The sequence below is a fragment of the Brienomyrus brachyistius genome, chromosome 17, assembly GCF_023856365.1.
Source record: "Brienomyrus brachyistius isolate T26 chromosome 17, BBRACH_0.4, whole genome shotgun sequence".
Taxonomy (NCBI): domain Eukaryota; kingdom Metazoa; phylum Chordata; class Actinopteri; order Osteoglossiformes; family Mormyridae; genus Brienomyrus; species Brienomyrus brachyistius.
Genome location: NC_064549.1, coordinates 12,929,170 through 12,953,446, shown reverse-complemented (window position 1 = coordinate 12,953,446; position 24,277 = coordinate 12,929,170). Strand labels below are relative to the sequence as shown.

General features: G+C 48.6%; 1 protein-coding gene across 8 annotated transcripts in view; it reads left to right on the top strand.

The window, feature by feature from the left end:
* ncam1b (neural cell adhesion molecule 1b) overlaps positions 1-22,763 on the top strand; it is a 99,283-nt gene extending 76,520 nt beyond the window's left edge. For 3 of the 8 annotated variants that reach the window (XM_048980921.1, XM_048980923.1, XM_048980924.1), the window contains 11 exons: positions 2,078-2,228; positions 2,805-2,989; positions 3,752-3,848; positions 4,206-4,376; positions 4,776-4,907; positions 11,434-11,558; positions 11,654-11,834; positions 17,214-17,418; positions 17,875-17,988; positions 18,221-18,561; positions 20,253-22,763. In XM_048980921.1, coding sequence (XP_048836878.1) covers positions 2,078-2,228; positions 2,805-2,989; positions 3,752-3,848; positions 4,206-4,376; positions 4,776-4,907; positions 11,434-11,558; positions 11,654-11,834; positions 17,214-17,418; positions 17,875-17,988; positions 18,221-18,561; positions 20,253-20,266 — 1,716 coding nt within the window. In that variant the 3' untranslated portion in view covers positions 20,267-22,763. Of the gene's footprint in view, positions 1-2,077; positions 2,229-2,804; positions 2,990-3,751; positions 3,849-4,205; positions 4,377-4,775; positions 4,908-11,433; positions 11,559-11,653; positions 11,835-13,775; positions 15,089-17,213; positions 17,419-17,874; positions 17,989-18,220; positions 18,562-20,252 lie in introns of those variants that run through there. The other 5 variants (XM_048980922.1, XM_048980925.1, XM_048980926.1 and 2 more) reach the window with 4 other exon arrangements.
* Positions 22,764-24,277: the final 1,514 nt, after the last annotated feature.

Here is a 24,277-nt window from a genome sequence, read left to right as displayed (position 1 = left end):
TTTCATCCCAAACATACATTCACCACTGACTTCTGTGTCTATGGAAGAAGTGAGATTGTGAACTGCTGCCCATGATGTGGGTGTTGGAGGAAGGAACAGGGACTCTGACAGTGGGAAGCAGGCAGGGAAGGCGAGGTGGGGCAGGGGTGGAAATGGCCATGCTAGGGCTTGTCACCTGACTTGGCCCCACAGTGAGTGTACCAAAAAAAAAACATGCAAACAGCAGAAGACCCAGGTTTGGGTGTTAAAAATGCAGGGGTAAGTCTGTACCATCCTCTCAGCATCACAGGGAGGGGAGCCTGCTGGAGAGGAGGAATTGGATTTTTTTTTTTTCCAAGGAATTTATTTTCATATTTAGAATGCCTCAGGCATAGGGATGAAAGATTTTTAAAAACCGTAACACAGATGATAGCTGTTTTTAGCAGTTTATTTTTCCTTACACATGCTACGTGCTTATTTCAGTGATCTTGGGGGAAACATTAAAGCTTAAATTATAGCATGTTGTTTTGCAAGCATTTTATTTTATAATATCACGGGGCTTTTGTTGCCGATGGTGTCAGCCGATCTCGATTCCAAATACTGTTATAAAAAATGCTGCCCTGACAACGGAGGCACTGTTACGCTGTGACGGCCGTATTTGTACATGGGCGAAACGTGGTGACAGAAGCATGCATCTTTCCGGAACGTTTGCCTGGATGAGTAGAGTTTTTCTGTCCCTCGCTGTGCAGTAATACGCTGGAGGTGTGTGGGGGTCAGATAGAAGGCGAGCCAGCGAGAGATGTCACTCATTAACGGGCCGCTAACGGCTGCCTGTGATGTCAGAGAGAGCTGGAGCTTTCGTCTTCGTTCTCCGCAGGATGCAGTGCCATTAGCCGTTAACTGTCCTGCTTTTGTTAGCCAGAAGGCTACGCTCATCTGCACGTCCTCTGCGTACTGAGATAAGCCGGAAGGGTGGATCCTGCCCTGACGTGAGGAAAAGGCGCTATTTACGTACGGAGCCGGTCCACCTGCAGACTTGGTTCTTCAGCTCCGATTGGGCCAATGAAACACTTTGCTTTTAGCGAAGCTATTTTATTGGCTATACAGTTTAATGGCGCCATCTCATTTCCGCCATTAACTTCCCGATTCCGAATCATTAACGTTTCCTGGCCTATCATACAGATAAAAGTAACAAAAAGTTTTTTTTATGAATGAGATTATTTACGTAAATGCCCTCTTATTTTGAAGCATACTGGTGTTAATTTAGGCAGCGTTGGGATAGACTGCTGAAAACTATACTATTATAGCTGTATTGTCTGAGTTTTATTTATGTATTTTATGATTTTTCTTACAAATGCTCGGGAACGTTTATTTAGTAAAAAAAAAAGCGTACTTTTAATTGATGTGACTGATGCTGTTTAATAATGGCGCGGTGGTTTTTAGGACATTTAAAAATAGATTTGCATCTTTAGACGTCCTGTGCGAGGTGACGCTCCATAGGTGGCTTAGATGCGAGGGTAAACAAAGCGGGGCCACAGGAGCCGCTGAGGTGCATGCTGGGATTGTGTGTTTACCCAAGTGCGGCACAGCGGCAGCTATTTATAGCCGCGCTGCCCTTGCTGTCCCTTTTCTTTTTATAACCTGTCTTCTGGAGCGTTGTGAGCTCCAGAGCGCCCCCCAGAGTGCCTTCTCAGTGGCGACAGTTAGGACAGTATCTCTCTCCCCATCTGTACTTGCCCCTGTCTCCCGACTTGTTTTAAAAATTATTCTTTTCAGAAACAAGGAGAAAAAGATACGTGCGATCACATCTCTACCACGCAAGATCAATCGAGAAAGTGAAACACAAACACGGCGGATGATGTCGGGCTGTGTGAACTACATGTGCGCACTAGCCGGCCAGGCGTCCGTGTTCTGGCACCTCGTTCTGAGGCGAGCCGTGCCATTTGGCAAATTCGCTTTTAGGGCTCTCTGAAAGGCGTTCCGGGCAAAAGGCAGTCAGATCATGTCCAGTGTGTGGGGGCAGGGGGGGGCGTATGGGGAGGGGGACTGTTTGGGTGTGAATAGTGGACAGGCTCATCTCCCCCCTCTGTACCTGCAGAGCGCAGATGGGCACGTGGTGGTACGCAGCGATGCCCGAGTGTCCTCCCTGACCTTGAAGACTGTCCAGTACAGCGACGCCGGGGAATACCTGTGCACAGCACACAACGCCGTGGGCCAGGACACTGACATTGCACACCTGGAAGTGCGCTGTAAGTTTGTGTGTGCGCGTGTGTGCCTGCGTCCCACACATGCACCCCAACGAGCTGGCGGACATCCATCATCCTGTCTTTCCGCTTTCCTCTCCATGTTTCCAGCATTTACTCTCGCCTGTGCCCTCCAGACTTGGAAGCCACCCCCTGCTTATCTGGGACATGGATCAGTGGTGCCCTTTTCTATGAGAAGGGCCACGATGGCAATTAAGAGCCTCTCCGAAACAGAAGCTGGCCTGTGGATGTTAGTCTGTGTCACTCAGGGCAGTGTGATCTGTCAGGAAGGAGCTGCTAACTGCTCCATAACGTAGGGAGAGAGTTGTCTTACAAAGGGGAGCAAAGCCAGAGCCGGTCTGAGCAAACACACGATTCCCTGAAGGCCGGGATGTAACAGTGCTGATGGCCTCAGTGGTAATGACGCAGCCCACAGCAGTGTTCAGGTTCAGGTGTTTGTCTTGATTGCTCAGGCCTGAAAGGAAGCTGTTTCACCCATCTGATCCCCCTGCCCCCAGGCCTGATGGCCAGGCCGCTCGGCTACACGGGGCACCCATCACCTACATCTGTTTTTCCCCACAGACGCACCCAAAATTCAGGGTGCAGTGACGGTGTACACCTGGGAGGGCAACAGCGCCAACATCAGCTGCGAGGTGCTGGCCCACCCCGTGGCTTCTGTGACCTGGTTCCGGGATGGCCTGCCCCTGCCTAGTTCCAACAGCACCAGTGTGCGGCTCTTCAGCACTGCCACAGCCAGCTACCTGGAGGTGGGCCGCCGCTTTGCAGTGCCGACGCCATGTGGGAGTTCCACCGTCCTACACCTCTCTTTAGGAGAGCCTCAGATGGCCCCGGACTGATAGGAGCAGACATTTGATTGGTCCCATAGGATAGGGTGGTAACATGGGATAGAATATCATATGGGATCGGAGGACACATGGAATAGGAGGTGGCATGGGAAAGGAGGTCATGTCAGATAAACTGGACACATGAGATAGGAAGTCACATGGGATAGGAGGTCACGTGGGATAGGTCACCTGTCATAGGTGGCCACGTGGGATCGGAGGTCACATGGAATAGGTGGTCACATGGGATAGGCTGGTCACGTGGGATTGGAGGTCACGTACGATAGGAGGTTATGTGCGATAGGAGGTCATGAAGGAAAAGAGGTCATGTGGGATAGATTGGTCACATGGCGTAGGAGATGGCATGGGATAGGAAGTTGCATGGGATAGAAGGTCAAGTGGGATAGGTCACATGGAATGGGAGGTCACATGGTATAGGCTGGTTGCATGGGATAGGAGGTGGCATAGGATAGGAGATCACATGGGATAGGCTGGTCATGTGAGATAGGATGTTACATGTCATAGGTCGTCACATCGGATAGGAAGTGGCATGGGATAGGTGGTCTCATTGGAGTGGTGGTCACATGGGAGTTGGGGTCACATGGGGGTAGTCATGCCAGACATGTACTGCAAAGATAAAGTCAAAGTAAAGAAAAAGTAAAGAAGGAAAATGTTCTCTTTCTGCAGGTCACTCCCGAATCCCAGAGTGATTTTGGGAGCTATAACTGCACAGCGACAAACGCCATAGGTACAGAATCCAAGGAGTTTCTTCTCATCCAGGCAGGTGAGTAGATGCTCATACAGCCGCTCTACTCCCGCGTTCTCCCTGGCTGTCGAGGAAATCTGCTGCCCATGACTATTATCTCGTTCTTCATATCCTTTTGTTGGGCTCTATTCTCTATCAGAGCCCCTGTCACTCTGAATAGACGTCAGGAGGACGTGCAACAGCGCCTGGCTGCAATTTCATTTGCGTTTTCGGAGACGTCCGTGGAGAACCGGGGCGCTCCTCCTGTTTTAATTTCAGGTCAGCCGCTTAATCTCAGTGTCGGCGGCAAGGCAAAGGCAAGGCGGCTTCCGTGAGCTGAGAGCGGGAAAGCGGATGCCTGCTGTGTACCTGAATCATGTCTCCTGTCCTCCTCAGAGGTGCCGTCCAGCCCATCGCTCACCAAGGTAGAACCGTTTTCTGGGTCTGCCCGGCTGGAGTTCCAGGAGCCTGAAGCCAGTGGCGGCGTGCCCATCCTGCGCTACCGGCTGGAGTGGAGGCAGGCAGGCAGGGGACGCTGGGAGAGCAAGCTCTATGAGGTCCTGGAGGGTATGCCACCGCCATCTCTGCCATGGCTGCTAATTGCTGCCCTCCCAGCATGCCTCTGAGCACCACAGGGAAGCATCATGGGAAAAAAGGAGCCGGCAGACTTCCTGTAGATAAACACACAATAGACCACATTACAAGCACCTAGCAGCAGACAATGGCTGGGGTCTGAAGGGTCTGCATTTGCAGTTTGCCTGCAGGGACTTAGAACGAGTTCTGGGCTTATGTTCCTGAATACAATGTCTTACGGTCTCAGTGCAGCTCCTGAGAAACCTGAGAGCACTATCATTGTTCTGTATGTAATAAGGCCCTCATTTAACCCTCCTTTGAGCTCAAGTTTAATGTGTGGGGGCTCTGTACAGCAGTTTCCTTAGTGCGTTCTGCCGTGCCTCTGTCCTCCAGCAGGGGGCCCTAGCGTGCTCACCATCAGCGGCCTGAAGCCGGACACGAACTATGAGGTGAAGATGTACGCCGTCAACGGCAAGGGCGAGGGGGACAGCAGCCAGCTGCTGACATTCGTGACGAAGCCAGTGCGTAAGTACGATGCCATTCGGCCGCATTGCGCTGAATCGGCCGCATTCGACACGAGCCCCTGCCGACCGGGCCGACCGTCTCACTGTCACGAGAGGCGAGGGCCCCACCCTTCATCCCCCCTCCTCTCCCCACCAGCTGATTGGCCATATGCCAGCTGTGTATGTCAGTGTGATGAGTGCTGATTGGTTATACTTTACAGTGCAATCAATAGCAACAAATCTCAGCCTTATTGCAAAGATTACTAACATTAATATGTGCTGGCTGTATGCTAACCAGCTCTCACACCCTCCAAACCCATTGTTCTTCACCAGAATATGGTGACAGCCGTGTTACTTTGTCGGTGTGTCTGTGGCGTGCTTATATGTCTGTCCTGCCTCGGAATGCGCCGGTTGTTGTTTGTTTGTGAAGGACGCAGTGCTGTGTGTTTCGTCAGCGGGCGCCAGCATTTCGCCCGAGGTGTTTTTTGTTGTTCGGCTTCCCCTGCTCAGCGTCCATTAGGCTCCAGGTGTGTAGGAGTGAGACATTGTCCCTCTGTATTCCTGACACCTTGAATGGTTGGAGAAGGTGGGATCAGCAGACTAATAAGATCCTGTGAACTGTTTTCATTTTATGGGCCATCACTTGTCCGCCCATAGAAAACTGGCAGAACCCTTTTGTTTTCTGGCGAAGGTCAGATGCCTCTAATTATCATCACCACGGTTCCCTTTTTGAAGCTCGGTGCTGAAAGTTAATATGATCAGGGTCTGTGTTTTTTCCCTGTTAATTCGATTGCGGTTGGAGGCATACAGGCCACTCCGCTGTTTGCAAACTGATGTGAAAACGGTGGCTCAGAGGATTTCTGGATGGGGTCCATCTCCCGTAGCCGTATTTGTAGTGAGAGCTGTGGATTTCGGGTTTGGCAAACGCTGTTTGAGTGTGTGTGCGTGCGTGTCTCTGCGTGTGTATTTGTGTGCGTGCCTGAGTGGAGGAGGGAGACTTTAAAGCCTGTCTTTGGAGGCAGTAATCGCCATGTTAGCTGCGGTCACAAAGGGAAACCGTAAAAATACTTTTCCATAATTTAAGATCTGTGAGGCTGGGTGAGAATTACCGTGAATTCCTAAGACGCTCGCCAACGGTCCTGGCTGAAGCTGCTACAGTTCTTCACAAGGTTATTATAAGATAACTCAGTGGTTTGCTGAGATCTTTCTTCTTTTTTCTCCTTGTTTTCTCTCTTTCCTTTAAACTGCTTATTTTTTTTATAGAGGATGAGGATTGAGGCTGAATCTGTAGGCAGCAGAGCGTTGGGGACGCTGTCATACCCTCCAGCCGTGGGTTTAACTGCCTGAATCGAAGTTGCAGTTTTCTTGGTTGTCTGTGCTTCCTGAGGAAGGCCACTTCTCGTTTTTGCTCCCCCCATTTGTGTTTTGAACGTTAACTGCTTGTACTCTCACTTTGCAGTCTGCACCATTATTACTGTCGTGTTTTGGCCGATGTGGCCGCGGAGTTTATGTGTTCTTCCCGTGACGCGATGTTTTGGTGCATCTCCGTCGATATGAAGGAGACGGACTGGAGGAGGTTTTGCAGCCGCTTTTTAATAAGCTTGATCACATCAAGGGAGACATGGAGCGTCCGGCACACCGTGTGACAGAGAACCTCAAACTACAGTGTTCTTCAGCTTCCTTGTGAATCATAGCTGTTATCTCCTGTGGTCGTGCGCTGAAAGAATTCTTTCTCATCCCCAGTTTCTCATCATAAGCCGTGGTCTGGCCTGGCCTTCCCTCCCTTTCCTCATTCTCACCCTTACTTCGCAAATTTTTCTGAAACACACAGAGATACTCTTATCTTGGGAAATAACAGACTAAGCTTCTATCTAACATTCAGGCAGTATATTCTGTTTGTTCCCTGTAAGCCACTAAACCGCTCTTCTCGTTCCTCTTGTAGAAATTCCATTAGCGCAGTTGCTTACAGGGTGTGTGCCCTGTAGTGGACTGGCATCCCGTCCAGGGTGTCCCCTGCCCTGTAGTGGACTGCCATCCCGTCCAGGGTGTCTCCTGCCCTGTAGCTTTGTATTGAATAGCTAGTTGGAGTGATGGGTGGATTGTAGCTGTGCTTGTGTGTGTTTGATGTTGTTCCTCAAACCAGTCCTGCGTCAGTACAGGGGCTCTGTGTGACTTGTGTGTTCCCAGAATAGCCCTGTTTCAGTCCCTGGGTCTGGTCTTTAAGAGTGATTACTCCGTTTTTCTCCATAATACACTCTTGTGTTTCTATTTCCTGCAAAACTGCAGTTTCCTCAGATTTCATTGAACGTGCAGGATGCGGCTGCAGTTTCAGGACATTGAGAGGCCAGAGGTCTCTGTCACACGTGGAAAATGGCTCCTGGGGGCTTCGGAGGTTGTGGGGACGTGTTTGCTCAGTCACCATAATGAGGATTCTCTCATCCTCTGTGGGCACGGCGTAACTGCATTAGTGTTGCCCCCGGGGGCCCTAATTATCCCCCCATGGCCACAAGAAAAATGATTTGTAACAAATGCATGTCCCCTCTCGGTTAACAGCGAGTCATTTTGGTTTCTTCGCTCCCTGTGTGAGATTCTCGGCAGTCCAGCGTAGGCTGGGTGCGGTCGACAGTGTCCAGGGTGTTGGCCGTGTCACGGCTGCAGGATGGACTGCGTGAGAAGGGCCAGATGCCTCTGTGTCTGTCAGACGTTTGTCGGTCTGTTTACTGTCCCCATGCCATGTTTTTAACGTGTGACACATGCTGTGTTTGCTAAGTGCAGTTTCTCATTTTTGGCTTTTAAGTGTATTTCCTCTGACGATGGGCATTTAAGTGTCCGTTAATAAGCACTAATAAGCATAAATTTGCTATGCGTTTTATAATGATATAATAGTACAACTGCTTATTAATTGTTTTGTTGTATTTGTCATATTTAGATTTATGGATTTAGTGATGGTCATTCTCCAATCTGTGAATGGTTTATTCTGGTTTGACCTGAATTGTTTTCCTGCTCTTTCTGTAAAAATGTCTTTACTATTATTTTCCATTCTTGTATATATATATAATCATATTTTCTTATGACCTCTTCAACTTTCAACCAATCATGTGCGTGCATATCATGTGACTGTCATGTGACTTGCATGGGTGCTGGTGATGTCGCCCTCGCTGATCAACAGAAGGTAAATAATTGACTGGTTAGCTTTGGATAAAGACATAGAGACATTAAACGTACGCCACAAACTCCATTCATGTGTTCTCATTTCATTTTATTCCTTTTTTCAGTGTTTTCTTTCTGAAAGGATCATTTTTCAGTTTTAAAGCATTTTTTATTTCAGCTTTTCATCATTCATGCATCGCTTTATGATACATAATTATATATAAAAACTATTCATCTTGTGTTTCCCTACCTAGACGCCTCCTTGTAAAGCTGTAACACTCAGCGCCCTCTCCTTGGTGACTGGTCTCTATTCAGTGCACCTTTCACACCAAAAAATATAATAAAATGCCAAGACTCGCATAAATCAAAATGACAGGATTTCCACTGGTTTTTATGCCCCCCCCCCCCCCACGCACTTTATAGTTATTTTAAGCGCAAGCACCAAGACGCTAGGTTTTCAGGAAGATGGGTGAGGAGGAAATTACATTCAAAGCAAATGGTTGACCTCAATGAGACAATTTCTGTTCTGAGTTCATTTCCTTTTTTTTCGGCCAAATTACGCCAGGCGGCAGTGGACAGCTTAGATCGGTCCTGTTTTTTCCCCCCATCCATCACAAAATGACTACTTAAAAAAACGTGCCGCTAGTAATACCGCAGGCCCCGAGCAGAATCGTCACTCCTCCTGCGTAAAGCCTTTATTTGAAAACTCTACCCTGCAAAGAAGGTAGTTATTATCTACTCGCTCTGCGTTTGCCCCTCTGTGCTGAGCGGCGCTGGCTGACACTGGCGGGTCATTATGAATGGAGTGTGAGCTGGGGGGGGTCACCTCTCCTGCCCGCCGAAAATGCCCCTCGTTAGGTTTACGGCTCTAATGAGCGTAGGCTGCTTGTCAGTTATCAGCATAAAATGTAGAAGCTGTCTGTCATTAGCGGGCATTGCTTACGGCAGCATCGACAGTCTTATTGTTGGACTTATTGAGTCTGATAATTAATATTGTAAATTATGTAAATTTTGTGGGTTAATAGAACAATCTGGGTATAAAAATAAGTACACAGATCATTACTTGTTTTTCTGTTCTTTATTTGTTTCATATATAACCATTTGTTTCCCTTTTAGCATCTGAGAAATGTTCATTTGACTGAAAATGATACTTTTAATGAATTTCTTGTTAAGTGCTGTACGGTGTCACCAGGCTCGGCTCCATGGGTCTGGGGGGGACTGGACCACCCAATCATTAGCTTGGCCCAGCCCAAGGCTCTGCTAATGTCAGCCAATCACAGAACTTGTTATCCTGAATAGGAAGGCGACAGGCCAGTTTGTTTGCTTAAGGCAGGCTTTTTAAGCTGTTTCACACAAACACCCACCCCCCCCCCCAACTCCAGAGAATCCTGCAGCCCACCCTGCATCTCCGAGCTGGAGCCGGGCCTGACTGTCTCTCATTTGTCACATTGTGTTGTGTAAATAAGCACACGGGCTGTGTCATACTGTGCCAAACGGATGCAAACATTAATTGAAGTGTGGCAAAGTGAAATATTAATTATGGATGGATGTTACATTAGTATGAATAATAAGTATGTAGTTCTTAGGGTACAGAGGTGAGGCGGGACCGGATGACTGCAGTTCAGCTGGGAGCCAGACAGGAAAGGGGCAATGTGAAATGGTTGGGAGGGCAGTAACTGTGGGTGGGCTCAGGCTGAGTGACCGGGGGCCTGTCAGCGGCCCCCAGCCTGCATCTGGTCACTGAGAGGGGTGGTGCTGACTGATGCTAGGATGGATATAGGGAGGCGCTGGTGCTGGCTTGCTTACGATTCATGCACCTCCCGCAAGCTGACCGTATGGAAAAAAAAGTCCAACTTTTTCCCTTTTTTTCCAAAGCCTTTAATGCACTCTCTCAGTACTTATTACCTAAATGACTGCCAGTTCAAGCAGGATCGTCAAGCACAATCACCTCCTTGTGGGTGAGGTTTTAAGACGAGCTCTGTCAATAAATGAAGTGCACCGGAAAAGTCAGCTTGAGCTAACGGGCGATTTAGACAGTACGTGTGCTGGGCTAACAGGTGAGTCAAAAAGCAGTGTGGTAGGTTAATGGGCGAGTCAGAGAGCATGCATGCTAGGCTACCGGGTGAGTCAGAAAGCACTGCACTCGGCTAATGGGCGGGTCAGATAGCATATTCCCTTGGCTAATGGGCAAGTCTGAAAGCATGTGCGCTAGGCTAACGGGCGAGTCAGAGGGCATGTGCGCTAGGCTAACGGGCGAGTCAGAGGGCATGTGTGCTAGGCTAAGGGGCGAGTCAGAGGGCATGTGCACTAGGCTAACGGGCGAGTCAGAGGGCTTGTGCGCTGGCCTAACCGGCGAGTCAGATAGCATATTCCCTTGGCTAACGGGCGAGTCAGAGGGCATGTGCGCTAGGCTAACGGGCGAGTCAGATAGCATATTCCCTTGGCTAACGGGCGAGTCAGAGGGCATGTGCGCTAGGCTAACGGGCGAGTCAGAGGGCATGTGCGCTGGGCTAACGGGCGAGTCAGAGGGCATGTGCCCTAGGCTAACGGGCGAGTCAGAGGCAGGGTTGCCAACTCTCACGCTTCTGGCGTGACACATTTTCTGATTCTTATGCTTACGCAAGAAATCTTACAGCAACTATATGTTATTTCATGACAAAACTAAAATTAGTTGCATCAAAAGCGTTGGGGTAGTTTGTAAACCCTACAGACTATTTACAAGTTAATAGAACTGTTACATACATGTAAATGGATTTGACTCAAACTGAAAATCTCACCCCAGCCAGCTGACCAAAGTTGGTGACACTGCAGAGGGTATATGCAATATGCTAAAAAACGAGTCGGAGCACATGCCCTAGACTAATGGTCGAGTCAGAGGGCACACGCATGAGGCTAATGGGCGAGTCAGAGGGCACACGCATGAGGCTAATGGGTGAGTCAGAGGGCACACGCTTGAGGCTAATGGGCGAGTCAGAGGGCACACGCATGAGGCTAATGGGCGAGTCAAAGGGCACACGCATGAAGCTAATTCACGAGTCAGAGGGAACACGCATGAGGCTAATGGTCGAGTCAGAGGGCACATGTGTGAGACTAATGGGTGAGTCAGAGGGTAAAAATTATGGGCCAAAAAATACACATCACTCTTATTTTAATGGCAATAGAGTGACATTTTCCAAGCTCTAAAAAGATTCTGTAGGGTTTCCTTTAAATTCTGCGGGTGACTTCACGGTGAGTAGTTTATTTAAACCGGAAAGTGAGAATGAGCTTCACGCAAGGAAAAAATAAGTAAAATCGAACAGGTTTTGCAAGGCCGGTGCCGTCAGGCTGGGAGCAGGGGCTGATCGAGGAGCCCCCTGCTGGTGATGTCCCTAACCCCGCTGTCCCTGCTCTGTCCCTAGGGGAGCCCAGCGCCCCCAGGCTTGAAGCCCAGCTCCAGCCAGCTGGCAATGCCCTCAGGGTGAGCTGGACCAAGCAGGACGATGGGGGCTCTCCCATCACACACTACATAGTCAGTTACAAAGCAGTGAGTATCAGGCTCATGCCAGCGGAGGGCGGGGTGGGGGGGTGGAGGTCTCCAGGAGGGGGGGCTGAGCGTGGTCCTCTCTGTCTGTCCCCCAGAAGCTCGCGTCCAGCTGGCGGCCCGAGATACGTCTGCCCAGTGGCAGCGAGTTCGTGGTGCTGCACGGCCTGGACTGGGACACCGAGTACAATGTTTACGTGGTGGCTGAGAACCGGCGAGGCCAGTCGCGGCCCGCCACAGTGGCTCTTCGCACCGCGCCTGCCCCCACGGCCGCCCCAGGTACCGCTCGCTGGCACAGCTGGCATCCTCTCCCGTGTCATCCGAGGCCTGACCTGCTGGGGTTTAACTCCGCTGCTTCGACTAACCGCACAGGGCTCAGGGTCTCGGGCCTACGCAGGGCACAGCTAACACAGCTGCCCGCCTGGGGTTTAACTGGGGAGGGGGAGCGAGAGCTCCAGCCCTGAGTGTGCCAGGAGACCACATGGAGGTCTAACAGGCTGCCGTCCTCATGCGTCTTCCCAGTGTGGTTCCTCCTCTCTGATCCGCATGGACTAGCCCAACCCCACCCCTATACCCCCCCAGAATCCCGTGTTCCATGCTTGACTGACAGCTCTGCATGTCTCACCATCTCTTCTGTCTGCCTTCCCGTGACCTGTGCCCCTCGCCCCCCCCCCCCCCCCCTGCCGCCTCCTTGGGGGGGGAGCGTCACCAACCTCACACGCCAAGGCTCCTGGTTATGATGTCATGGCAAACTGTGGTGCGGACGTTGCTGAAGCTTGGCAGACACCCGACGTTAATACCTGGCATCGCCATGGTAAAGACACCCAGCCAAAGCTGCAAGTCACAGACAGTAGTACGGAGGCTTGCCTTGCTTTTAGTCCCCGTCCGTCTTTGAAGCTGACTTCTCTCAAGCTGAAGGACAGTGTGAGTTACCTCCGGTCCCAGCCGTGGTTGCTGTCACTAAGGATCTCTGATTCTGACTTTTCTGCAGCCGAACTGCAGTAGCACTGGGCTTCTAACTCGTTTTTATAACGGAATCCCCAAAGCAGTATCCTGTATAGTACCACCTGGGAATGAAGGTGCACCTCCCTCTTCTATCCAGTAGGGGGCACCCATTAACGAAAGGTTACAGCTCCTGCATCCTCACCCCGTTGTTCAACCACACTGTGGCTCATGCTCACTAATCCGCACTTCTGGCTTTGCACCCGCACGCCGTCCCCACAGCACTGGCCCCGGCGAATTTCAGCACCGATTTCTGTACCGCAGGCCGCCGCCCTTTCAGAATGGGGCTCGCTCGTGGTCAGACTCCATGCGGCCTTTTCGCAGGGCACGGCTGCTTGCCCCCTGTCTGGAGTCGGCTGCTGAGGAGGACGGCGTCTAAGTGTTAACGCTTGGCTGCAAGTTAACAAGCACCCACCGAAAATAGAGCTACATGTGGGCCACGTCTCGGGGGCTGACATTCTGAGAGCGTGAAGTAAGCTCTCCTCCGCGGTGTCAGCACGAGCGCGCTTTCTAATGCCGAGAGCCGCTACGGCCGTGCCCCTCTTTTAACTTGAAACGGCACATCTCCCATAATGCCTTGCGTCCGTTTATTAAACACAAATGGGGCTGTAACTTGGAATAGCATCTCTGTTCCTACGAGCGGCTCGATGATGAGTCCTGACGAAATCAAACAACACCAATAATAATAATAATAATAATAATAATAATAATAATAATAATACAGTATTTAAGGTGACATAGAGTAAATGTGTGTGATGTTCACAAGGCCTGTCGTCCAGCATGAGTATGTGTCCTGTCTCCACCTTCTGTCCCTTGCCCTTCTCCTGCAGTCACTAGAATGTTCTCTCTGCTCTCCTGCACCCCCTTCTCTAAAAGTCACGTTTTAGGGCAGCCGTCCTCTCACTGCCTCCTACTTCCTTTTATGTTTCAGTTTAGCGTCCGTACCTTTCTGTAACTTGACTTATTTTTTCTATCTTTCTCTCTCTCTCCCTCCTTCCCCTGTTTTCTCTTTGTGTCCATTGTGTGGTCTCTGACCAAACTGGTTACTTGTTTAAAAATCTAATGACTGTTGTCCTCAATGACGCCCGCCCTGTCCCCCTCATCGGTGTTGCTGTGGCGACTGTGTGGCATGTTTTGCTGTGCGTGACGCCCCTTCTGTTGCGCGTAGCGTCCCTCTGTCCCCCTGTGGCATTCACATGCCGTTTCTGCATCCCTCAGCGACCCTCGGCTGCTCCTCTCTGACCTCCGCCCTGGCCTCGCTCCTCATCTCCATGCTGGCCGCGATCCTGCTCTCGTAAGCCGGGTCCGGCGTCCAGCCCGGGGGCAGGGAGGCCCCACACGGGGCCCGGATGACGGACAGACACAAGGACAGTCACACAGATGGGTTATCGTGGAACGGTTTCGGGGGGTGGGGGGCATAGTACAGTAGTTTGATTTCGCTTCTAAGAGTTGATTTTTTTTTTCCCCTTATACCCAAAGAGGCCATTCTTCCTCCGTTAAGGTGTCTGAATTAAGAGCATTAACATGAGATGGGAAACGTGACTGTTAGCAGCCGTGCTGTGAAAGGGGAACAGGAGGCGTGGCCTCCGGTGTGCCTGTGTACGTCGTCGTAGAAACAGCACCCCCGCTTGGCCTCGCCTCTGCCCTGTCGCACTGTCACGTCTCTATCTGAGGGAATCGGTAAAGGACCCCGACTCTCTCCTCCCGGCTTCTGGAAGGATCCTCTGCTTAAAAGAAGAAACTATATTATTGTCATCGTCGTTCCCCCCCCCCCCCCCAGAAATATGCAAAAGAATTTTTGAAAATCCAGTCTCTTCCTTTGAATTTTGCCCGAGGAATTACAAAGAACTGTTTATTTAAATTCTGTCAGTTTAGCAAAATTATGCATAATTTATTTTGCATAAATACACTTGTCTTTGTACCGGTCTTATATTTGATTACAAACAAAAATAACAGCCTTTTGTGTACAAGCTGGTGTATTACCATAAATAAGAAATAAGGGGTATAAATTGACTGAATATATGAAAATGTTGACTAAATAACTATATTTATAGCGGCACTTACATTTTAAACTACAGGTGTATTGTGGAAATAACTTTCTAGAGCAATATTTCCCAACCCAGCCCTTGGGGACCCACAGCCGGTACCTGTTTTTGCTCCCCCTGAGTTCCATGCTATACAGTCCACATTTTTGCTCCATCTCAACTCTCTATTGGAAACTGGGAGGGAGTAAAAACATGGATTCTCTGGGAGTCCCTGAGGACCAGGTTGAGAAACGCTGTTCTAGATGGGTATTGTCTGTATGGTGTGATATTTTTATTCCCTATAGGGGGCAGTGTGCATGTTTGTTTAAGGCGTAATGAGGATTTCGCTGTGCCAGTCAGCACAGCGCTTAGGCTCAATGAAAATCCTGCAAGGAGAAATAGACATGGACTTTAAATGGCTTGAACAGTTATGTGACGAATTTGCATAAATGTGCTTCTCTCACGTTTAAATGAAGTCAGCTGGAAATAAAGGAAAGGTTCGTGCTCCATGGTTTACGGGCAGTTTTGTTTGTGATGCTTGAATTCTGGTTTTTATCCTCACATCGCATGCCAGTCATGTTGGCTGCCGTGCTGGGAAAGGGGCATTGTTGTGCTTTCAGAAATGTTTTTTTTTTTTTTTGTAGAAACTTAACCCTTACCGCACTCATCAATGAGAGACATATTTGTGGCCTGACATAAGATTTGTTTACTGGAGATTTGTGGAAATGTGGTAAAATGTACAGCCTAAATTTGGGATGAAAGGGACTGTTTTATAAACGGGGGTTGTTGGGAAATAAGGCAAAGCAGCGTTTCCTCGGTGAACTTTGCATGGCAGGTCTGGACATGACTTATTTAGTATGGTGGGTCGTCCAAGGGCCGCCTGCATCTGTCAGGTGTCCTCTGCACGCATCCTGTCTCTGAAGCTTCTGCCTCAGGATCTAATTCACACAGCATATGCTTGTGAATCTCGGTAGGTGCTGCTGGGGATATATCAGCCAGTGTGTGTGTGTGTGTGTGTGAGAGAGCGAGTGCGTTTGATGCCTTCCCTCTGATGTGCACATAACCACAGTGTGTCTCTTTCACGGCACACTTGTTCAAATGGGCAAAAACAGGAGATGCTTCGGCCCCTTAACACTTTGAAGTGCCTTAAAAAGTGTTACCTTAAGAGTATTCGGGACAGCTCCCTCGGAGGACAGCCCGGGCGGGGCTCTGCTCCAAGCCCGGCGGATCTGCAGCCAGAAAATGGCACTGCTGGTTACCACGGCAACCGTTACAGCAGTCACCCTTGTCTTTTACGTCAGATCTCCAAAGCGATTCCAAAGGCGCTTATTAAATTTGGTTTTATTTTTAGGCAACGGTGGCCTTAAATATCGAGCTGGTGAGCGGATGGATACCCCCTCATATGTGCCGGTAAAAGATATCCCGCCATTATTATGGTCGGAGCTTGGAAATGGCCGGCTAAGTAGTTCAGAAAGCACTTTAAGTCGATCCCAGGGTGAATGGAGGTGCTGTCCGTGGTGCTGAATCACATTCCCAATGTCGGAATAACTGTCGTGTGCAGATGGGAAGTTCCTCCTCCATGGAGCTGGTGTGGAGTCCGCTGTGTGTGTCGCTGAAGCCTTGCGGCATGTGTGATTTCCTGTTACAGCCCTGCCTCTCATAAAGCAGAGCAGCTGTAATCTCATTCCGACACAAAACCGAGGCTTAAAGCCTAAAAGCACCCAGAGGAGTGAGTGGCAGGGTTGGAGGACCAGACCGTCTGTCTCACACTGTCCGGGGGGCTGCCGTACTTCTCTTGGGGAAATGACTTGTGCACTAACCATTTGTTTTCTTTCTCACGATTCCCATAAAGCTGTTGATCATGTTTAGCAGACTTAAAAACGTCAAATGAGTTTTATGTCTGGCGGCGCTTTAATTTTACAGTTTTCTGGATTGTTTTATTAAATCTATGCTGGCTCGTTGTAAATTTCCCATAAGTCATAACGTGCCCGCAAGCTTTGTCAATCACTTCCTGTTTTTTTTTTCTGTGTTCACTTATTGTGTGGTGCAGAACATTTAATTAGGCCTGTGTGCACTCCGGCTGAAGTGCTCACGTTTCTCCCGATTGAAGGCACATGTTTGTATGCTTTAGGTAATGTAATCTGCTGCACCCTGCTCATTCCCATGAAAAGGCCTTCAAATCTAAATACTGAAAGGATACAGTTTAACTACGACGTTATTAATGGAAGGTGCGTCCTGTCGCACGACGGAAGGACTTTTAATGATTTCATTCCTTGCAATGCGGCTTTAGGCTGTTTTTCTGCATTCTTACACTCCTGTATACTTTGGTGGAAATTACTGCTTTGACATTTAAGAGATTCTCACTACTGACTCAACACAAGTTTGGAGCTAATTTCCCAGGTGAGACACGTAACCTCTGGTCCTCACATGTGGAGCAGTTACTTCCCAAAAAGGAGCTTGTTTGTTTGTTGCTTTTTACCAGAAAATGGTAAATTAACCTTTTAAGTGCACCACTGCCCTTCCCAGCAGAGAGAAGGTTTCACTTATATATATAGGTGTGATTTTTTTTTTTTTGATTCACGCGTTACTGTTCCCAGATCAGTGATTATCCTCTCGTCTCTTTACACCAAAGATCCTCTGGCTAGTGGCAGACTGGGCGCCGGGGCCGTTGCCGGGATACTGGTGGTGGCCTTCGTGGTGCTCCTTGTCATCGTGGACGTTGCCTGCTTCTTCATTAACAAGTGCGGCCTCCTGATGTGTCTGGCCGCCAATGTGTGTGGCAAGCAGGGGGCAGGCGCCAAGGGGAAAGATTTCGAAGGAGGAATGGCAGCGTTTTCGTGAGTACCCACTGAGAAATGTCACTCTCGTAGTCTCACAATACTAAATAAAATGTAAGTCATATACCTGAAATTCGAGGCTTTGTTGTCTTTCAAAAGATTGAGTTGCCCTACCTAATAAGGATTCTGATTGGTTCTTGTTGTGGTTTGACTTTGATCTACAATTGTTTCTGAATTCTAATTGGTCTATGCTATATAGTTTGACATTGACCTAGAACCGTAGCTGTATTCTCATTGGTCCATGTTATATAGCCTGATGTTGACCTAGAATTGTAACTTTGTTCTGATTGGTTCATGCTCTATAGATTGAAATGACCTCGGAATAGTAGCTGCGCACTGATTTGGTGTGTGCTGCATAGGCAGTGGGGCCTCGGGGACAGCCAGGGATATGTCAGCCAAGCTCTGTCCTCAGCTCACTTTCTGAGCATTCGTGTCTCTCTGAATCTCCATTCACAGAAAGGATGAGTCCAGGGAGCCCATTGTGGAGGTTCGTACGGAGGAAGAGACGCAGAACCACGATGGGGGAGCGCTGACGGAGCCCAGTGAGACCACTCCTCTGACAGACTCTGAGTGCGTGTCACCGTCTGCTGTAAAATACAGCCTGTTTTCTTGCGATTTTTATTGTTTTCTGTCATTCATCCATAATCCACTCTCGGTTTATCGCTGTAATTTCTTCTTTCCGTCCCTTCTGTCCTTCCTCTGCCGCGCCTCCCCCCCCCCCCCCCCCCCCCAACCCCTCATCTCTCTCGCTCTCCGGTTTCATGTCTTCCTGTGCTCACGGCTCCCTCGGCCTGCTTTCCAGGCGCGCCGTCGACATCACCCCCACGGTTAAGAACCTGCTGCCATCGCCCGTCATTAACTGCGACACGCCAGACTCGCTGCCCACCAGCGACAGCATGACCCCGCTCGTCCCGCAGTCCAGCACGCCCAAAGCCGCGGGCGGCCCTCGGACCGCCCCCAGATACGTGACGCTGGTCGACCTCAGCGACGCCCCAACCGTGACGGCTCCCCCTACAGGCCGGCCCGCGGCGGCACAGCCTCCCCAGAATGAGACGTCACAGAACCCCCCCGAGCCCAGCAAAGCACAAAGTAGCCTCACCTCCTCTCCAAAACAGAACTCCATTCCAGAGAGCAGTCCCGTAGGTAAGATCCCTCCCCAAGCAGCAGTCAACTCTCTGCTTAAGTTGCTACACTGTCCTCCTGCCACGCTCTAGTGACCAACCCTCATCATTTCTTACTGCCTCAGGTACATGTATGAATGACTGAAGGAAAGTTACATTTAACTGGCACTTTTCAAGACACTCAAAATGCTTTACAGAACCAATGGGGATCCACTTCAACCCCCACCACTGTGTGGCCCCCACCTGGATGATGCGACAGCAGCCATTCTGCACCAGTACGCTCACCATACAGTAGCTAAGGTGGTGAAGGGGCAGGAGAGAATTCACCAGTTAGATATTGGGGATATTTAGGAGGCCAGATCTGAAAGGGCCACAATGGGCAATTTAGCCAGGGCATCGGGCTACTACCCCTGCTCTTTCGAAAGATGCCCAGGGGTCTTTTATGACCTCGGAGGGTCAGGACCTCGGATTTATGTCTCATCCAAAGGACAAGCCGCTTTTGCGGCGTAGTGTCCCCATCACTGCATTGAGGCACTGGCATCCACACAGACCACAGGATGGGCTACTGGCCACACCAACCCACCAACCTGCCCATTCACTTCAATCCAAAATTTATGCTGAGTTTTTTTTGGAAGTGGCTTTTGGCTGGGTTTGGGCGACCTCTTGTGTCATCATAGCAAGTGATGGCCAGTCTCCGGAAACCTTCCCAGCGAAGCCCAGCTGGCCTTGATGAGTCTGAACGCTCTGTGTCAGACTGTGCAGGAGGGCAGTGCTTAATGATTCATGTTTGTTCTTTGCTGAGAGTCTGTTGGATTTAGCTTGAGTTAATTGGGGTAGTAGTTTGGGTTAGACCCTGTTAGGTCTGCACCCCTGCCCTCCCTGCAGTACAGATGCTACGCTGGTTACGATGGTCTGTGTTACAGTATTTTGACTTGATAATGTGTATTATTCAATAGATTACATGAGAAACTCAGCGATTAATTGTAAAATAGGATTTGTGTCAATGATTATGCCCAGATGTAGACTAATGTAAGTATTCTAAGCATGTTAAGGTAGGCCTAGGTAGGCTGTGATGTTTGTTAGGTATACAGTATCAAAATGCATTTTCGCCATACGATATTTTTGCCTTACGATAGGTTTATCGGAATGTAACCCCATAGTAACCTAGGGAGCATCTGAACTGTATATGTCATGCATCTTACATTATAACATGGAGTGTATATGTGTATTCGGATCAGTAGTACGCGCCTCCTATTCTACATCCAGAGTAGCTATACCGTACTCAAGCTGGTCGAATCCACCAGCAATGGAGGAGACGTGCAGCAGAAATGTTGCAGAAGCACATAAGCAAGGCTGGCAGGAAGTGGCTGTGCTTATCGCCTCAATACAGTCGCCGGTCTTAATAAGTGGTGGGAGCCATGGGGGCAGCACGGGACAATCTGCTCTGTCACCTCGCCATCCCATAGCGCAGTCCCTGCTTTCAGGACTGTCAGAACCACAGACACAGAGTCTATTTAGGACACAACCTTGATTTATTTTTGGATATTAGCGCTAATGCTAATTAGCCAAGCTCAGACCTGACCAGTCAGAGGTAGGGTTTAGGTCTCATTTGTAGCCAAATCCTTTTCTTTCTTTGATGCTTTGATACTGCATCTGGCTTCAGGTCTGCCCGGAGCCTCACCGGTGTCCTTTTTGTGAACTTGTCGCCCACAGCAAAGTCCCAGTAACCGGGAGAGAGGCCCGAGGCGGAGGAAATGGGGAGGATGTCGACGGGAGTCTCTCAGACGAAGCCTCGGCGAGAGTGAAAACAAAACACACACATATACACATAAAAACACTGCAGCCTCTGACCCCCATCTGACACACGAGCCCTTGTAGCAGTGTGTTTGTTAGCGCACCCGTTAATTAACGTAGCTCGGTCCGGGGCGGCGGGAGATGGGGACCCCCCAGCGTTCACCTTACTGCTCCTTTTCTCATTCAGAAGTCGCCGGACACTGAGGCCTCTCGGCCGACGGTGAGACGAAATGCGTCTCCAGTGGTGCACAGTGCACCTTTGTAATGTCTGGTTGCTTTTCCCAGGCCAGTCCCTGTAGGTGTCACCCGGAGATTCTGATCCAAATTCCCAGCATCGCAGCAAAACCATAATACCACTGCAACAGTACTGTATATAGTTTCTCAGATATATTTCGGTAACATTCTGAGGATCATGCTGTACATAGATATTATTTTCGCCACTAATATGCTGCACGTTATATATTTTTTTCTTATGTTTGTTTTCATTGCTCTTACTGTTAATTATACTGAGGGCAAGAATTTCAGGAAAAACGTAGGTACTTTACAGTATAAGGAAGCTTCACATAAATGTTTACGTTGTTTACCGTCCTTTTTACTTGTTTATGACAAATGTTTCATGTGATCATAAAGAATATAATGAGTGACAGTATTTTGCAGAGGTTACTACTGCATCTTATTATGTCACAAGTAATTTGGTTTAAAAATATTTAAGCAAAGCAAAAAGAATTTTCAAGCTGCTTCTCGATGTTTCACATTTCTACTTTTCACACTCTTTGCAAGCCACAGTTAATTATGATCGATACATTTTTTTATTTTTTTTTACCAGCTTGACCTTTGACCTTTGCAGGGGCTACAGGGGACTTGATTTGCATTGGCCAGCAGGTGAGATGGGGTGCGTTTCCATACAGCAAACCACGGAAAGCAAAGAGAAACAGCAGAAAAGATCAGGCCTCAGACGTTTCAGGAAACAATACTATGAACTTTCACCGTATCAGCTGGAAAGTAAAAAAAAAAAAATCACTAACAGATTATTAGAAATTTAGAAAGTGGTCCCAGTTTCCTGGAAAGAACCTCCATCCACAATGGACCTGCAGTGCAACGTGAGTCAGAACCCTGATGCAGTGGACCTCTGTATCCATAGACCCTGCAGGCTGTGTGAGCATCACTGCTAGCTTGAGAAGCTCCAGCTATTTGGTTGTCTTTGGAGACCATATTTGCTTTGGCTCCTCCTCTGCACTCAGCTTGTCATGTGTGTCATTACCACAATAAACCCCCCCTCCTCCCCCCTGTGGTATTATCCCCATTATCTGTTTGATCCCACCAATACCACCCCAGCATCCCACTGACATCCCCTACTGGTGCATTTTCCCTAAATGCCAGTACAAGCGGTGCATCACGTTGGCACAAGCAGGCCAGGGAGATGCCACCGATGCCCTTTCTGCACCCCCTTCAGTACCCCCTTTTGCACCCCTTTCTGCACCCCCTTCAATACCCCCTTTTGCACCCCTTTCTGTACCCCCTTTTGCACCCCCTTCAGTACCCCCTTTCTGCACCCCCTTCAGTACCCCCTTTTGCACCCCTTTCTGCACCCCCTTCAGTACCCCCTTTTGCACCCCTTTCTGCACCCCCTTCAGTACCCCCTTTTGCACCCCTTTCTGCACCCCCTTCAGTACCCCCTTTTGCACCCCTTTCTGCACCCCCTTCAGTACGCCCTTCTTCCCTCGGGTTCTGTGCATCCTTGCGAAGGTTAGCTGCTTCTGCCACACAAGAAAGTTGAGCTAATAAAAGGATAAAAGATTTATTTTTTGTAAGAACAAGAAAATAAGGCAACCACATTATGGTTTGTACTTTAGATTGACGCCACTGGTAGATGTTGAGGTTCAGCTTAAAAGCGTTTTTGTTGTACATTGTTGTTCTGTGTGCTGTGATATTGCAGGACATTTTTATAATAATAGGAAACAAGTGCTTTTAATCAGCAACGCTGTCATGGACAAAGAGCTTTTTCCGACGTTGTTCTTTCAGTAATGTAAAAAGGAGAAGTGTTACATTACATTGATGTGTTAGTAGTTCGTTTATTTTGCCTGTTATTGCCATTAGTGTGGGACCAAGTTCTTTGTGAGTTTGCAAGAGCTAGTGTGTTGTGCTGCAAAAATATGTTCAGAAAGTTAGAAATACTGTACAAGGGTTAAAAAAGGTGACAGATGGTCTAAATGTTCATAGAATAGGGGCCTTGGTCAATGTTGAAGTCTACAATGACAGCCTCACTCTCATTCTTTCCCAGAATTCCCTGCACTTGGGGCCTTTTCTTGTATGTATATATTTTTCTCTTTCCATTGTCCTGGTGTAAATACTGATTACTAACCAAACCTCCTCCCAGTTTTCACTGTCAGACATACCGGTGTTCAATAAAACAAAATTGTTGTTTAAAAACGACTACGGTTGTTTTCACTCTTCCACGACTCTAGCAAACACGTGAACCGAAAGCGATAAACTGCTAATTAAACTGCAATTGCTTTTAGATAATGTTACATTTTAATTACTTCCTTTTCGAAATTGTATCTTTCTCTTATTCTCCCTTAAAGTGCCTGTGATTTTTTATTTTTAAAGAAGTGTGTGTTCACTGATTTTTTTTTTCACCGCACAGCTACCCGGAGGTCTTTTTTTTTATCCAGCAGAGGGCGCTGCTCTCAGACATAAACAGCCGTATTTCCTCACATTTTAAACCTAAAACAAATATTTTAAAGATTTATGTGTTCCCATATAAGATATTGCTAGCACTCATAGAATTGAATTATTGCTAGTTATATATTTTTCTATGCATGCCGACGTTTTTATTTCTCTGACTAAGATGAAATGTCCTTCTAGTTACTTTAACATCCTCTAATTAGAATGTTCTCGGAAAATGGATTTGAGCTGACGACACGATCTGTAAACGTTTATACCCGGGCTTGCAGTTTGCTGTTTTAGACAGTAGGGGGAAGCAACGCGTAGTTTTTAATGCCGCCTTGGTTATATTAAATGTTTGTTCCAGTGTGTTAACTTTTTAGTTTTTTTGTGGTAGTTCCCATACCCCACCAATAATGTATAACTGCAACAGTGATAATTTTGGCGTAAAGAATTACCAGCTTGTTTGTTGTGTCAGATCAATCCAAAACTCAACAAGCTGCTGGACTTCGAAGACCTGGACACACCTGAGTTTTCTGTTGCAGCTCTGTGGGTTTAGTTTAACAGAATTGAAGATGCACATGGGGGGGGGGGGGGGGCGGGTGACGTGTGAAACAGCTCCTACGGTATAAGAAGGATATATACTTATAGCCCCAGAGAAGTGACAGAATTCAGACTCTGATGGCGCAGTCCCTCTTTTGCGTGCTCTCTTGTGGGAGCCTTGAGGTTGTGTGTATGATGTCCTGCATGAAGGCTTTCTACTCAGGACTCTGTGTGAGCAAACTTAACAAAGCGAGACCTTTCTGGATTCTTCCTCCAAGGACCTTTTAAACAACTTTGTGTGTAAGAGAGAGGGATCAGAGTGGATTCACGGGGCCTCGGCCCCTTGAGGAGTGACAAGCTAGCAGAAAACGACGCGCACTTTTGATGCTCATGGGCGGTTTACTTACACAAAAAAATGTTCTAGGGGCAGAAGGAAAAATGATTGGTTCAGAGAGATAACCAATCAGATTGTAGAGGAGGTGCCCTCAAGAACATTTTTGTGTAAAACTCCCATTGGCATTTTCACAGGATGTACAGTCATCACCTTTCATTGCAGACTAGCTATTTGAACAGGGCGTCTCCTCCTGCGTCTGCCCATCTGACGTGACTGTGATCAGTGTTCCATGGCCTATGTGTCCTGTGAAGCTGCACATTTATTAGCTGTGGGAGGAGGGGCAGTGGTTGGGTGGTGCAGATGTTGTGTCGATATAAACATCGTGCTGTACCCCATTCCCAGC